The following is an 18,100-nucleotide window of genomic DNA, read 5'->3' as shown; positions in this document are numbered from 1 at the left end:
AACAGGTCACGGTGAACTCTCTTATTGCTTCTGTTGCTCCTATAATCACAATACTGAAAAGGTATACAAATACTTATGCACATAAAGACTTGACATCAGTAAGATTTTAGAATTTGCATGTTATGTCATCAAACTTACAGCAAAAGCAGTAATGTTGTGAAATATTAATGCAGTTCAAAGTAATTTATACCTGGTAAATCTTCTATTTTAATCAATCAATCAATCAATCAATCAATCAATCAACCTTTAGTTGAATTGCACCTTACTACAACCAAAGTTGGCCAAAGTGCTTTACACCAGTAAAAACACATTTACAAAACAAGTAAAACAACAGTAAATATACAAAACAACTAAAAAGCAAACAATTCAAAAATAATACAAGAAATATCAATAAATACAGCAATAAAACAGAGGAAAGTGTCAGTTCTGCTATGCATTAAAAGACAATTTGAACTAGTGGGTCGTGAGCTTGGCCTTAAAAAGTGGAGGGTTAGTGATTGCACGAAACTCAGTATTCCAAAGTTTAGGACCTGCCACTGCAAAAGAGCGATTACCCACTGCTTGTACCTTGGACTTCTAGCAGAAGTTGGCCAGCAAATCGCAAGGTTCTGCTGGGTTGGTGGATGTGCAAAAGTTCGTATTTATAAGAAGGTACAAGGCCACATTGACTGTATACATTAAAAAACAAATTTCTGCTAAATTTCTATCCGGAATCTCTAGAAATCAATCTAATATGCTGATTTATTAATTATACATTTGTTTGGATACAGTTAGAACACAGTTGTGTGGACAATTATGTTTGTGAAAGTTCAAAAACAGCATTATCTAACATTATAAATGTCATTTTGATCAATTTAATGAATTTTCTTTGTTTTACAAAAAATATCAATGTATTTTAATTAAAATGATCTCTGAACCGTGAAAATACATCCAGCCCATGTAAGCAAACATGCTGCCTGTCATAAGTTCACATGTGTTTTAACATTTGCACACCTGAGTGCATTTTTGTTCAAAGTGGAGATTTTTCCCCCATAGCTCCTCATTTTTGCAATGAAATAAATGAATGTTGGACTGGAATACACATCTACAGAAGGCATATTAAAACATACAGTATCTGTTTGTTTAAAAAGTTAGTGTGCTACTAGCATGTTTAAAGTGTTTTGAAATATTCCTCATTGGTCCATCATCAAAACGACATCCAAAAACATCCAAAAACATGTCAAAATGCTAATCAATTTGACATCAAATGTCAACTTGATGTCAAAAGTACATCAAATTGACATCTGATATTGATATCTGATATCAAAAAATAACACCAAAAGTTGATGACAGGACAGTCAAAATATGTGTTTTTTATACTATTTTTAGTAGTATACATGCATTGTAGGGATTCAAAATCCAGTGTAAGTTTGTCGTTTGTAACTGAAGCTTTCAAATCAATGAAAATGTTCGTATATTAAAATAATGTTTGTGTCTGTATTTTAGTGGTTTAAAGGCCATGAATGTTTGGCTGGTCAATGTTTTGACTTAACGATTTGGATTTAGGACGTTTTTTGATATAGATGTCAATTTAAAGTCTTTTTGACATCAAGATGGGTCACTCTACCTGGCAAAAGTCTTGTTGTCAGTCCCAGTTGTAAGAGCAACAAATAATAACTTCTAGTTGATCATTTGGAAAAGTGGTAGAAAGTAGATTTTTTCTGATCTGTTGAACTGCATCCCAATCATCACAAATACTACAGAAGAACTTTTGGAACCCGCATGGACCCAAGTTTCTGACAGGAATCAGTCAAGTTTGGTGAAGGAAAAATCATGGTTTGGGGTTACATTCAGTATGGGGGCATGCAAGGGATCTGCGGAATGGATGGCAACATCAACAGACTGAGCTATCAAGACATTTGTGCTGCCTATTACATTACAAACCACAGGAGAGGGCAAATTCTTCAGCAGGATAGCGCTCCTTCTCATACTTCAACCTCCACATCAAAGTTCCTGAAAGCGAAGAAGGTCAAGGTGCTCCAGGCATGGCCAGCCAAGTCACCAGACATGAACATTATTGAGCATGTCTGGGTAAGAAGAAAGAGGAGGCATTGAAGATGAATCCAAAGAATCTTGATGAACTCTGGGAGTCCTGCAAGAACGCTTTCTTTGCCATTCCAGATGACTTTATTAATAAGTTATTTGAGTCATTGCAGAGATGTATAGATGCAGTCCTCTAAGCTCATGGGAATCATACACAATATTATTCCTAATTCCACTGAATCATGACTTTATATTTTGAACCAGGGGTGGGCAAACTCCTTGAGGACAGCTGTCATGCACAATTTAGCTCCAACACTAATCAAACACACCTAAACATGCTAATCACTGTCTTTAAGATCACTAGAACTCTATAAGCAGGTGTGTTTTATTAGAGTTGAAGCTAAACTGTGCAGGACACCGGTCCTCCAGGATCACGTTAATCTATCCCTGTTCTATATTGTACATTATCTCTGTTAAGTGACAAAACCTTTGTTTAAGCAAAGTCAGACCTTACTGTCCTAATTAAATAATTCAAAATCAAGACCTGATCGTATTTTATTTTGGTAAAATAAACTTAATCTAGAGGGTTTGCCTTTCATATAAGCCACTTCTGATACCAAATGATCAACTAGAAATCAAGTTACTATTTGCTATTCCTCAAACTTGGATAGGCGACAAGACTTTTATCAGGTAGTCTATGTTGACTTTAAATTCAAGCAACATGTTTTATCAGTTTTTCCTTTCCTTGGAAATTAAACCATTGATAATTGTGTTATCTACTGTTTGACCTCTAGCCCATTACCAACCGTGGAACAGTGTTAAACAGTGAATCAAAACAGTTGAGTTCAGTTGCATCATCTTTGGCCTTGACAGCCATTGTAGACAAGTTTATTTTCAGTAATGACGCTCCATGTAACATCACCAGAGTACAGGATTCATTCCATTGCAGCATGACTGTAGCCATAGAAATCCAAACACAGCCATGATGAAATCAGTCACCATGGTGATGGACTCTGACCTCACATCAGTGTGAACACTTCACCCGCCTCATATTATTTCAGCTGATTTATTACTGTGCACTGTCTATAAACAGAATAGTAGCAGGAAGTCCACCTAGTATATGAAGTGTTTGATTACACTAATTAAATTATACAACAAAAGTCCAGAGGTCACGAGTCTAATCAAGCTATACAGTACTTTGACTCCAAATTTATCAATCACTTGTAACAACGAAATTAGACAGATGTCAATATCAACAGGGTAGTAATTTAAGAACACTACAACAAATATCATTATTTAGTACAATCGAATAATCTATTGATGTTTTTCCTGTATTGTTATGCTGCAATTCCAAGCAGGCACAGGACGTCAATATGACATCAGATTGACAATGTACCCCAATGACGTTGCATTTTGTTTGGAAATGAAAATCGGGTTGACCACAAAGCCCAATGTCAGGCCGACATTAATGTCCAACATCGGACAGACACTGCATTTGCCAATGCAGCCTAAAAACAACAAAATATCAACGTCTACTCATGTTACAGCTTGACGTTGTGTGGATGTTACCAATATAACGTCTATTACACGTTGAATTTTGGTTGACATACCTTATGAATAAACGTTAGTATTTGACATCAATATAACGTTGGTTTAAGATGTTGGCTCGACGTTGGATTATGGTCACTTTCCAACACAACCTAAAATCAACCAAATATCAACATTATTTCTTGTCATTATTGGATGTCAAAACAATCTTGTCCTTAGATGTTGGCAACCTAAATCTTACCCAAGATTAATGTCTTATGACGTTGTATGTCTGCTGAGATTTTTCATTTATCTACATACATATCTGGATTTTTATTCATAAAAATGTATGTCAATTATGAATTAAAAACAAAACTGAGTAACTCTTCAAGATCTTAACTCTAATTGCTAGAAATTAAATCTGAGTTGTGAGACTATAGGATAGAATTGTAAAACATAAACCTAGATATGAGACATTAATTGGAGACAAAAAAGAAGAATTGCGACAAAATATAAGAATTGTAAGACGTGAATTCAAAATTGTGCAACATAACCTAATCATTCTAAAGACATTAATTAGAGATTGTGTGATTTAAACTCTGAATTTTGTGGCATAATTGCTAAATAAAAAGGATTGTGAGAGGTAAACTCAGCATTACGAGATGTACACAAGCTTTGAAAATAACGCCATCATTTAAAAAAGACCACCATCATTTGGAAACAGACCACAAGTGGTGGAAAGATTACTGGAAAATCATACTTAAGTAAAAGTACCATTACTTGCCCAAAACTGTAGTGCAGGTAGAGTAAAAGTAGCTATTGTAAATATTACTCAAAGTATGAGTAAAAATTAGACCTTTCAAAAGTACTCAAGAGTAGTGAGTATCACGCTGTAAAAAGCTGATGCATTTACATGTAATTTGTGAATGTGTGTAAACGTAGCATTCTGTAGTGCATTTAGTTATTGTCCACAGGCACACAACGTCATAAGATGTTAATATTGGATTAGATTTACGTTGTGATGTCAGGTGACCAAAATTCAATGTCTAGCCAGTGTCTAAGGACAACGTTATTTTGATGTCCAATAACAACATAAATGATGTTGATATTTGGTTGATTTTAGGTTGTGTTATAAAGTGACCAAAGTCCAACCCCGAGCCAACAACGTCATATTGACATAAAATACTGACATTTTTTCATCATATAAACATCAAAATGGTTACGTCCACACAACGTCAAACTGCAACATCATTAGACACTGATATTTGGTTGATTTTAGGTTGAACATTGACATCATCAGCCTGACGTTGGGATCTGATGTCAACCCGATTTTCATTTCCAAACAAAATGCAATGTCCCCATGACGTTGGGGTACAACGTCAATCTGATGTCATGTTGACGTCTTGTGTCTGCTGGGTTTTTAAGGCCCTTTTGGTCATCATACAGTAAACATCCATCATTTTCTCATCAGTGACATGCATCTAAACAGTCTCTGGGTCATTGCGTGTAAAGATTTTGGACATCTTCTTGGACACTTTTAATGCTTCCAAACCGTTTGCTGTAATTATAAATCACACATGTCTTGAGGTAGTTCATTAGATGCAATTTACCTTCTATGTGCGATTTGATTGGACTCTCAAGACTGATTTTTCTAATCGCCATAGACAAGAAAAAATAAAGTAGTGAATGCAGGTTGAAGGAAAGTAGTGGAGTAAAAGTACCAATACTGCAGTAAAAATGTACTCAAGGGAAAGTAAAAGTACATATTTTTAAAACTACTTAGTAAAGTACAATTTCTGAGAAAAACTACTAAATTACAGTAGTTTGAGGATTTGTAATTTGTTACTTTACACCACTGCAGACCACACATTTTCAAAAGGACAATAACCAGTGTAGGGTTCAAAAGTTACATTTGAAAGTAATGCATTACAATATTAAGTTACTTTCCAAAAAAAGTAATTAGTTGCATTACTTAGTTACTAGTAAAGTGTTACATGTTACTTTTTAGTGACTTTTTCTCTTGTTTTTACTTGTAATGCGGTACCCCCAACACTGAGAATAGCTGACTTTAGCATTGCATTTCAGATAAGTGAATAACTTCACTTAGCAAAGTCAGAAATTTCCATACAGCACCTTTAGTTGCAAGTAAGTTTATAATTTATTTTTATTTATTTTTTTAAGGGTGAAATTTAAATTAGACACAATCTACACAGGCTTACAAATGTTCAGTGTAAAAGTAAATGTAAAAAAGGGGTCGGTGTGCACACATCCTTAGATAACTTTAAGCAGGTACTTGATCAACTGAAACAAAATAAAATAACAAATAAACAAAAACTGGCGCACTGTCACTGTTGCCCTCAAAAGACAATGTTTCAACCTTCATCGTCTTCATCATGTCAAACAAGCAATACAAGAAAACCTTAGCTATGTATCTTATAACGACTCAAATGACAGGGAAAAATACACAAAAATAAATTTTTCCTAATGCTATTTTGGCATTGAACAAGTAAAAATACATAGAGATGGTGATGATGTTGCTGAAATTTTACTTCAGAGGGAAGCTTTTTATATTTACACATTAAATACCTTGTCATCCAAAGGTTGGAATTTGAAACCTTTTTGTAAAGTTTTAGTTTTTCTGTATATATTCTTTCTGTATATTTTAGTTTTCCTGATTTCTTGTGTATTTTTTCACATCATTCGTTGCAAAAAATGCTGCGTTCCACACAATCGATTTGTGTTGGGACATCATGAAGGATTTAAGTTAACTTATTCGTTTTTACAAATTTAGGTGGATTAAACATAAAAAATTTAGTAAATTGAGGGAAAAAAGTAGGTTGAACAAAATATGAAACGTTTTTTGAGTGTCTCTTGATTGGTTAATTAGGACTATTATTGTTTTCAGGTGTACTGTTGTTAATAGGGTAGATCTGAATTTTTCTTGTATGGCCTGTGTGACCTGATGAAGACCCTGCAGGTTGAAACACTGTTGTAATAAATCATCTTTTGAAAGCAATATGCAGATTTTTGTTTATTATTTCAAGAATAAGCTAATGAAATTTCCTAATGTCAGCCCACAGCCATGCATCTAATCAATTTTTGATGCAAAAAACATATATCACATGGAAGAAACTCTACATCTGCTTACACGAGCAGGTTGTGTGGCATATCTTCTCCAGTGTTGTGAGAAGCAGACACATGCCAGACGGTGTCAGGTGTGAACTGTTCTTTTTATGGCTCATCAGTCTGTGTTTACTGTGTTTACTGTGTGTGTGTGTGTGTGTGTGTGTGGTGTGTGTGCGCGTGTGTGTGTGTGTGTGTGTGTGTGTGTGTGTGTGTGTGTGTGTGTGTGTGTGTTTGAGTAGGGAAAGCCCTGTGGCTCATTGCCACCCATTCATTTCCATATTTTCTATCTGTATGGCTCAGTTTCGATACGTTAACCCAACTTCATGTGTTTATATGTTCGTTTCTATCGTTTTTCTCTTTAGTAGAAGGGATGAAGGTGGTGGAGATAGAGAAATGTCGCAGTGACATCAAGAAGCTGCGGGAGGAGATGGCTTCCAGAAACAACAGGTCAGTGGCTTTTCTGGAGTAAAGGCTAAGCTGAAATATTGCTGACTGAGTTGTCCTCTGTAATCTGATGCGGTTAAAAAAAAAAGGATATTTTAAAAAGCAATACACTGAATTCAGAAACCCTTGCTTTTAGTGACACCAATGGTTGTGACACCATGTAAGATTATTTCACGTGTACTTACCACAAAAGGAAACAATTCTAATTGCTGAATGCAGCAAACACATTAATCTTATTATTCAGTCACAAAATGGCACCAAACATTCAAGAACATCGGCATGACAGACAAGCATATGAATATGTATAATAAAGAATTTACTTATGGTCAAGATGATAAAAAATACCCAGACAAACCTGTGTTACACGTTTCAGAGGTTGTTATCTGAGAATAACATACAGTACATTGGAATTTCGGGTGTCAGTGCATCATTCATAAATACCTAATTTGCAATTGAATTGGAATTCCATAACTACTAGAATTGACTTTTCAAATTAGACTGTTGCTGTGTCCCAATTGGCATACTATGCATCATAATTAGTATTTGAAGTGCTTGTATGTCCCAAGTTGTAGTATGTCAAAAAGAGTATGCCAAAAATTTCCAGATGCTCTACTAACTCAAAGTGTAGAAGCGTACATACTCTAACTGCTAATATTTCCCACAATAGATATATACATTAGATATCGCATACAGGCCCTGAGGATGCATCTATACAGCTGCCATTTTGGTACAGGGCTAGTCAAGACCAAAGCCGATCTGAATATGCTGGACTTTAGCGCTGCGTACGGGTGTAGTAACGAGAGAACAAAGAAAACAAAGCATAAAGGCATAACATTTCATAGGTAAGATTTCGTTTTTTTACAATTTTGAATGTTATGAAATTGTATGCTTAACAAGTAATGTTATCAATGGTAATACAGTCACTTACTGCATTAACTAAGGCAAAGTAGCACCAACTTACAATAAAGGCTTATGCTAGTTTTGTTGAAGAAAACCAGCAAAATGTAAATGAAATATGACAACAAGATGCTGGTGAAGAATGTTTTTGAAGTAACTTATAAGGGTGCCTGATAACATAACAGTGCCTGCACATTCATGTGCATACTGTCCACCCTAAATTATTGAATAATAAAACTTTTAGATACTACTTTATTAAATTAAATTCACCTTTATTTGTATATCGCTTTTACGATGTAGATTGTGTCAAAGCAGCTTCACATGAAAGATCATAGTTAAATCCGAGTCAGTTCAGTTTTCAGATTTTAAGTTCAGTTCAGTTTAGCTCAGTTCAGTGTGGTTTAATATTCACTACTGAGAGTCCAAACACTGAAGAGCAAATCCATCAATGCCCAGCTCTACAGATCCCAAACCACGCAAGCCAGTGGCGACAGCGGCGAGGAAAAAACTTCACCAGTTGGTGAAAGTGAAGAATTAAAAACCTCAAGAGGAACCAGGCTCAGTTGGGCACGACCATTTTTCCACTGGCCAAACGTCTTGTGCAGAGCTGCAGTCAAGTCGCCGGAGGCTGGAAGCTGGACCTCAGCGAAGACGCTCCACTCCTCTATGACCACCACAGTAGCTTCTCCGGATACGGCCTGGTCCAGGATATGGAAACCTTGGGATCATCTCGTTGCTAGTCTTGGATCAAATCAGCGGCGCTGCATTGTCTGAGGGCCTCCGGATGAGTATCCCCTGGTGGAATTAGAGAATAAAGAGAATAATTAGCGTAGCTGCTATTCATAGTGTATATAAACAAGATGCAAAAACCTGTGTGGAGCACAATAATGTATCATACCGCTAAGTGATGCAATGAGTGTATGCTTTACTTAAAAGATAGGTCTTTAATCTAGTTTTGAATTGGGAGAGTGGGTCTGAGCCTTGGACATTATCAGGAAGGCTATTCCAGTGTTTAGGAGCCATGAATGAAAAGGCTCTACCTCCTTTACTCAACATTGCTTTTCTAGATACTACTAGAAGCCCTGAGTTTTGAGATCTTGGATCAAGTGGGTTGGATTGTAGCGAGACAGAAGGTTGGTTAGATAAACAGGAGCTAGATTATCTAAAGCTTTATAGGTAAGAAGCATTATTTTAAATTCAATACAAAACTTTACAGGCAGCCAGTGTAAGGAGGATAAAATTGGGGTGATATGATCATATTTTCTAGTCCTGGTAAGAACTCTGGCAGCCACATTTTGTACTAGCTGAAGTTTGTTAATAGAGGATGCTATGCAGCCAGCAAACAGAGCATTACAGTAATCCAGCCTAGAAGTCATAAAAGCATGGACTTGCTTTTCTGCATCTGAGATGGATAGCATGCTTCGTTACTTAGCGATATTTCTCAGATGAAAGAATGCAGTTTTTGTGACATGAGATATATGATTTTCAAAAGTTAAATTGCTGTCTAGTGTGACACACAGATCTTTTATAGTAGAGCTAACGCTAACTTTGTATCCCTCTAATTGTAGGTCGGGTTGTGAAATCTGCTGTGTACAGGATTTAGGTCAAATAAGTAATAATTCTGTTTTGTCTGAGTTTAAGAGAAGAAAATTGTTGGTCATCCAGTCTTTAACATCTTTAATACACACAGTTAGCTTAGACAGTTCAGAGATCTCATCAGGTTTAGTTGAAATATACTATTGAGTATCATCTGCATAGCAGTGAAAGCTGATCCCATGTCTTTTAATAATGTCTCCCAGGGGTAGCATGTAAATTGTAAACAGCAAAGCGCCTAAAACTGATCCTTGAGGCACCCCATACTTTACTGGGCTGACTTGTGAAGGCTGTTCATTAATATTCACAAACTGGTAGTGGTCAGCTAAGCATGACTTAAACCATTGTAGAGCCTGTCCCTGGATACCTGTAGAATTAAAGCAATTTATGAGGATACTGTGGTCAATGGTGTAAAATGCGGCGCTAAGATCGAGTAAAACTAAAGGTGAGATGCACCCTTGGTCAGCTGCTAAGAGTAAATCGTTGGTTATTTTCACTAGTGCAGTTTCTGTACTGTGATGAGCCCTGAAACCTGACTGAAACACTTCAAAAACAATGTTTGTCTGCAGAAAGGAGTATATTTGGGCAGAAACAACTTTTTCTAGTATTTTAGACATAAATGGAAGATTTGAAATAAGTCTATAATTAGCTAATAAGTTGCTGGAGTCCAGTTGTGGTTTCTTAATAATAGGCTTAATAACAGCTAGCTTGTAAGGATTTGGAACATGGCCTAAAGATAAAGAACAGTTGATAACGTTAAGAAGAGGTTCTCCAATAACAGGTAGCAATTCTTTCAGTAATTTTGATGGAATTGGGTCCAACATACACGTAGCTGGATTAGAGCTATTTATAATTTTATCTAGCTCTTCCTGTTCTATGATTTTGAAGCACTGTAGGTTATTTTGAATCAGTGGAATGTTTCCTGGATCTGAAGTATAAGGCGGTGCAGAAAGTTTAACATCTTTTTTCTGTCTAAAGCCTTCTATTTTATCACTGAAAAAATTCATGAAGTCATCACTTCTAATTTGCGGTGAAACATCAGCCCTTGCAGATTTTAGAGCTCTCCTATAGCTGGACATACTGTCTTTGTACACATTCTAAAGACCTCTAAATTAGTTTTTTTCCATTTACGTTCCAGGGCACGGGTTGCTGTTTTGAGAGCGCGAGTATGACTATTATACCATGGTGTAGTTTTATTCTCTCTAGCCTTTTTTAATTTGATGGGTGCCACAGTATTTAGTGTGCTAGTAAATATGGCATCCATACTGCTGGTTACTACATCAAGGTCATTTGCGTTTGTGGGTGCATTTCGAAATAGAGAAAGATCAGGTAAGTTATTTGTGAATTCACCGGAACCATAGTTCTACTAGGGCAATATATTGGAGCGGATCTGCTTATTTCAGGTAGAAATAGCTTATTTAGTAAGATGTAGTGGTCTGTAATGTCATTACTTTGTGGTATAATGTCTACATCAATGACCTCAATTCCATAAGACAGAATTAGATCTACTGTATGCTTTAAGCGATGAGTTGGACCAACAACGTTTTGCTTTATCCATAGTGAATGTAGTAAATCCATAAAGCCCTAATGTGTCGTTAGCTTCATCTATGTGGATGTTAAAGTCTCCTACAATTAGTATTTTATCAGTTTTAACTAGTAAGTCAGAAATAAAATCAGAAAATTGACATAGGGTCCTGGGGGTCTATATATGGCGATTAAAGCGAGAGATAACATAGGTTTTTGCATAATGTCCGGAACCATAACATTAAGCACTAATACTTCAAAGGAGTTAAACATAAGTCCGTTTCTCTGATTAACATTAAGAATATCACTAAAGATTTATGCAACTTCACCACTACAACCAGTTTGACAACCCTCATGTTTATATAAGAATCCTGGAGGAGTTGCTTCATTTAAACTAATATAGTAATTTCAGCTAGGTTTCAGTGAGACAGAGTGCATTAAGATTGTTATCTGTTATTATTTAATTTATGGTAAGTGCTTTAGGTGCTAGTGACCTGATGTTTAGGAGACCAAGCTTTACGAAATTTGTATTTTCACTTTTTAGCGGTTTTTATGGTTTGATTCTTAATAGAATATTTCTGGAGCACAAAGTACATTTATTTCTGGGTCTAATAATACAAGGAACAGACACAGTCTCTATGGGGTTAGCCAGATATGCATTACTGTTATTTAAAGAGCCCATATTATGGGTTTTTGAAAATGCCCTTCCATGTAGTGTGTAACACAGCTCTAAGTGAAGTGAAATATCCAGCTAAGGCTTAAATCTGTAAGTGTACAGTGTTTAAAATTATTGATTCATCTATAAAAGAGTCGACTCATAGTGCTTCAAACGAGTCGTCTTGATAACGAGTCATTAGGTGTTTCGCGATGACGCAGCTACGATACACAAGCCTCGCCAGTAGTTACGCGTGCAAACCAGGGAGATTTGAAACCTGCGGCCCCGCCCACTGACACAGAAAAAACACTAGACACACACACACAGACGCCGCCGGTCGAATGAAGTCACGCTGTGCTCAGATGGATATTATTGACAGTCTCTACCCAAAGATGAATCTGTGAAGAGTCAGTGGTTGAGGTTTATTCACTAGTGTAAGTAAGTGCGATTAAAATTGTTGCCTCGTTTACTCTAGCTTGCAAATTATGTATTTATTGTGTTTTGTTACTTGTTAACCTGGTACAGTACACGCGGTTACTCTTTATATTCTCTTATCGCATGTAAGCCACGTTAAAAACGCGACGCGTGCCTCTTTGTTTACGGATTTAACGTTAAATGCTTTTGTGAGCTCGCGTTCCACTGCCGTTTGTCGTTGCTATGGCCATCGTAAGCTAGGAGACAGGAGACTCGTGTCGATCTCCCTAGTTCTGAGGAGGAACGTGATGTGTGTGTGGTGTGTGTGTGTGTGTGTGTGTGTGTGTGTGTGTGTGTGTGTGTGTGTGTGTGTGTGTGTGTGAGAGAGAGAAAAAGAGCAGGTCGAGTGTGTGACGCCTAGGGGCTAGGAGACAGGAGACTCGCGTCGCTCTCCCTAGTTCTTCTGAGGAGCGTTGTGTGTGTGCGTGTGTGTGTGTGAGAGAGAGAGAGAGAGAGAGAGAGAGAGAGAGAAAGAGCAGGTAAAGTGGCTAGGAGACTCGCGTCGATCTCCCCAGTTCTTCTGAGGAGGGTTGTGTGTGTGTGTGTGTGTGTGTGTAAAAAAAGCCTTACACTATGAAGCGTGAAGCACTGTGACTACTTTATATAGTTGATTAGCAGCTGGGCATTTCACTCTGTCTCGTGCTTAAGCCTGTCACTGTCGACCAATCGCAGCAGGCTGTCATCGGTCCAATCAGCGCAGATTAGCTTCGCGCTGAGGAGGGGGTTGGGAACAAACGATTAGGTAAATTTAATAGTAAATTAGGTAAAAAATAAATGCAGATTATAAGACCATCAAAGTGTTTTTTGACCTTGCATGCATATTAGACTGTTGTTGGAGACCCTTACAACCTACATATGACCCTATTTCATGTATAATATGGGCTCTTTAAGTGGGACGAACAAGAGTCTTATATGGCTAAAATGTGAATTTTGTGATTTTTCACTTACTAGTCAGACAGAACGAAGCGTCCTGGAGATGTTGTCCGACAGGAGTTCAGCTCCAGCTCGACTGGGGTGCAGGCCGTCAGCACGGAAAACCCAGGACACTCCCAGAAAAAATTCCAGTTATTAGCAAACAGCAAGTTCTGTTCTTTACACCATGTTAATAGCCATTCATTTAGAGCAAAAAGTCTACTGAACTAGAAAGCGGTCCAGAAACGATGATCTGCATGGCGGGCGAGGTGCGTCGAACCGTCTCGATCAGGCTCCTGAAGTCCTGCTTCAGGATCTCCATCTGCCGGAGCCCGGTGTCATTCATCCTCACATGGAGGACGATGGCACCGAGGCTCTTGGCAGCACTCAGGAGTAGGTATCTGTGCAGAAATATTCTTAACGTGGGCACCAGGAAGCAGTGCGTACTTTGTTACCTTTGGAGGAAGCGGCACGGACGTGGTGCACGATGGAGTCACCGATGATAGCCACATCGCAACCCGTCTTGCAGAGAAGGGCGAATCGGTTTTCCATGGAGATCTCGAACACGGGAGGAGAGGTTCTGCCCCTGGACTTGGTAAGCACCTTACGCGGCTGCACCCAGGGCCTGTGGTAGCTGCGTGTAGGCTTGAACGATGCCTGGGTGAACCACGTCCTCGGTGCGCTGGGCCTGGACAGAGAAACACGCGGGGTTGAGGTGGACGGAGTGTTGAGATTGTATTGCACACCTACCTCAGATGAGTGAGCGGCAGCTTGGGGCACACCAAGCAAAGCCCGTTATTCCTGGAACCGCGCTCGCTTCATCTCAAGGTCGCGAATCTGGGACTCCACTGCTTCCAGCTCCAGCTCCAACGCCTCCATCGATGCTTCTCCCGCACTCAAGGACAGACATAAAAGCAACATTGAACAGGGTGAAGACCAAAGCCAGTAAGTGAGAAAATGAGTGAATGAAAGAAGTCGATAGCTTTAGCTGACTAGCGGTGCTAGCAGGCAAAAGCTACAAACAACAAACGGATGCTCGAGAGACAGAATGTTTTAAAGTAGATTTGTTTGTATAAATGTATTAAGGGTTTGTTCACCCTAAGTAGAAGAGACAAATGTTTGGCAAATGTGGAGGTATTTTATGATAAAAATGTAAATTGCAAGTCTACGGTACAGAACTCCAGACACACGCAGTGAGGCTATTGTAACAGCGACAGTGACGTCACTCGAGCATTAAGAAAGGACGTCACTTAGATCAGAAAGGTGGATATTATGCACATTGAGATGCAGGGATGTTGATAGTTCACATGAATTGTTTTAAATGGAGATTTATTCACAAACGAATCACTCCCACCTTAACGTAGAAGTGAAAGAGGGTGTGTTTTAGGACATATGGATTAGACCAAATTTAACAGGGACGATAATACATTTGCATGCACACAAACACATGCTCTTTATCAGCAATGCCCATGTGATTGACTCACTTAATTATCAATGTAGAAAAGTGATGTAAAATTTAAATTTGCATCCACTGGGAAAACTCCCAATCACACACACACACACACACACACAAACACACACACACACACATATATATATATATATATATATATATATATATATATATATATATATATATATATATATATATATATATGGTATAGTTTTGAATGGAGAAAAGTGTAACAGTCAATGTGGTGAATGAAGCCCTGCCTACTAGTACAGGACCCAATCATCGATTGCTATAGACTGACGGAGAAGCTTGGACCAGACATGTGCTTTTACGGTTTGGTGGTCAACAAACACACACACTGGAATCTCAGAGAATACTTGCTTTACATACATAAGAAATATATCCACATAAAGCTTGAGATCTGTACTTTTAAATGAAGTGCACTTGAAAACAAAAGTTTTTTGGTTTTGTAATCTGTATGAAACGATCGCGAGGTACAGTCTGTCCTGTCAAACGCACATCACATGACAGCAATTACTCAAACGCACACAAACTTGTAAACAAAAAGTCGCTGTCACTTTTGGAGGACATTTGCCATCAAGTCCAAGTTGTCAAATACTTCAGAAGAGAAGCACAATCAGATGATCATTATTCAGAGGATAATGTGAAGAATGGCCATAAATGAGGTTGGTGTCGTGATCTCATTCCTTTTAACTGCACATACACATTAGGTTGGGCAAGCTGAAAATATGCAGATTTTGTTTGAAAAACAAAACTTATGAGACAGTTGTTGTTTCATTTTATTGGTTGTTTCAAATACGTAATGTAATCCCCATTTAGACAGAATGCCTGAGAATGCTGCCCAAGAGGCGTTTCAGAGATGGCTGCCGAGTGAAATGACTTACCTTAAAGGGACTTTGATATTAATTACTATCTAGCCAACTGGTAAATATTTATTAAATAATGTTTCCTGTGTTATATTTCATCTACAACAACAATGTGAGCTTCTATATAGACCTGTTTGAACATTAACTTCTGAATGCATAATTATCCAAAGAACTGTGAAGATTTCTCTGCATGAAAGACTCATAATGGCAGATTAACCTGCTGCTGCTTGTCTAATATGGTAGGTAATTAAATATGAAAGACATGTGGATGATGTGTGAAGATGATTGACAGGAGATGTAATTAAGCAACATAATGGTCTATTAATGAGGAAACAGTATGTCCCAAATCTTGCATACTGTTCTGTTTCACATTCAAATGTATGTAGTTTTTCTTCACAAATAAATACATACTTTTAGATAACACAAGTATGCAAATTGGGATGCAGCATATAATTAATAGAATTATTCATTTAAATGATGCATTTGAACAATATAAACAGTTAATTAACAAAAACTGAATTGGAGAACAAATGTTTGAAAAATGAACACACCATTACTACTGTAAATATTAAATCCCCACATAAAACTCCTCTTTTTTATGCCATCTCTCACTCATAGCATCCAAAAATGCCACTCAGTCATGTGATGAATGGACAACTGAAAACAGCAGAGCAGTAGATGAGCAACATAAGCCAGCCACAGGCTGTGTGTGTGTGTAAAAAAGCGGTGTTTTCCGACTTATGAATTGTAGCAAAATACATTAGCTTACATTTGAAAAATTTGTGCTAAAATATAGATCTCAATAGAATAGCATCTATCAATATTAGGAACGATTCTCCCATTTACATCTATTCATTTAGCGGATGCTTTTATCTATTGTGGCATACAAGTGAGGGTAAAAGAAGCACTTTAAATCATCAGAGAGTTGCAGTTTATAGACAAACCTATGTATATTACCTATAAACCTGCAGTATATAGACAAAATGCTATAAGACGTCTAAGCTGGTTTATTTATTTATTTATTTATTTATTTATTTTATTTATGTTTAAAAGAGCATACTGAGTGTGCTTAATATGTGTGGAACACACTCAGAATTGCACAATGTTTTCCAAGAAGTATGCAGACAAAAGAAACTGTCTGGTGCATATGGAGAGAAAAAAAAGAGTGTGACACCTACAGGTGGTTTGTCAAGCAGAGCTTTCGGGCACTGATGTTGGATTACTTTATTTATTTTGGATTGTGAAAGCAAAATTCTCCTACGAGAGTGATTATTGTGCGTCCCGATGGTAAATGTGGTTATATTCATGGCAGGTATTATTTGGTAGTTTGGTCATTTATTTCATTAATTTGGCAACCGTCAAACGTCGTCTGGGAAACGGTTTGAATTTCCGCATAATAAAAATAACTATTAGTGTTCCATTTGTGATGACACTACATACATATACTATGCTGTTAAGTGTGTAGGTGCAGAAGTACATAATGTATAAGAGCATAGTGTATAGTGTGCCATTTGGGATGCAGCTTATGTCCTAACATCATGGAATGCAATGATTCTAGTTACAAGCAATTTGACTGTTCACACTAAACACGTCGCCACACAACAGAAACATTAAAATACAGCACCACCTATTCAGAAGTGCAGAATAGTGCACTGCATCCCCAACCAAATGGCAAGGTTTATAATCTAATTAATAAATACTAAATTTCATTAACATTATTAATAGACTACTGAGTGACTTACGTTGTTGTTTGGAGTCAGTTCTGACTTATATTTTTAAATCGTTTGCTTGTTATTTCGTTTTCAGTACTGCTTACAGTAGTAGTGCAATAAATATTATGTAAAATGGTATTCAAACTCATATTCATAACATTTAGCACTGAATAAAGCGCATAATCAGTACCTGAGGTGATCATTGTCATCATAGTTTTTGTTGTTGTTCAGCCAAAATGTCGCAAAATAGACATTTTGATTCTAAAATATAAATTTTACATGTCGCTGTTGCGTATGGTTAGAACATAAACTCATTTTAACATTGAAAAGATACTGTTGCATGTTAGATTAGTGTTTGCTTTGGCCTACATGGGTGAGTGGGAGGAATGAGCCATGACAAGATGATCGTCTTTTCGGTATAATGTTTACTTAAGGTCGTAAACAATGTAGATTCACAGTTTACTCACAACAGTACAAGCAGCATAAACACACAGCTTACACGTCACTGTTCCCGCTGTTTGGTGCTCTTGCTTTGGCACAGAACGGCAGCGTTTCCGACTGTACGATGAGCATGCGAGCAACCTCTATAATCAACTGAACTTACCATACACAACCTAACACGGCACATACTTCCTGATTGATGTAACTAAACAGCCAATATAAATTGGAACATAATAAACACAGTAAATAGGCTTAAAGGGACCATGCTCTCTTTACTACAATACCATTTATCACTTGCTGCAGTGTCAAATTGTAATTAGGACATGGTATAAGAATGTTTTCACAAACATAAAATGCTTATAAGAAAGTATCTGGTGCATATGGAGAGTAGAGAGTTACTCGTCCAACCCTAATCTACAGCAGTCTATTCATA

The 18,100-nt window shown here is 37.3% G+C and overlaps 1 protein-coding gene across 2 annotated transcripts in view; it reads left to right on the top strand.

Annotated features, from left to right (window-relative positions):
- pde9aa (phosphodiesterase 9aa) overlaps window positions 1-18,100 on the top strand; it is a 60,364-nt gene that overhangs the window by 24,073 nt on the left and 18,191 nt on the right. For both annotated transcript variants that reach the window (XM_056464873.1, XM_056464874.1), the window contains one exon: window positions 7,038-7,122. In XM_056464873.1, the coding sequence (XP_056320848.1) occupies window positions 7,038-7,122 (85 nt within the window). The remainder of the gene's footprint in view (window positions 1-7,037; window positions 7,123-18,100) is intronic.

The sequence above is a fragment of the Danio aesculapii genome, chromosome 9 (assembly GCF_903798145.1).
Source record: "Danio aesculapii chromosome 9, fDanAes4.1, whole genome shotgun sequence".
Classification (NCBI taxonomy): domain Eukaryota; kingdom Metazoa; phylum Chordata; class Actinopteri; order Cypriniformes; family Danionidae; genus Danio; species Danio aesculapii.
Note: the sequence above shows the minus strand (reverse complement) of the source record. Positions and strands in the feature narration are given on the sequence as shown.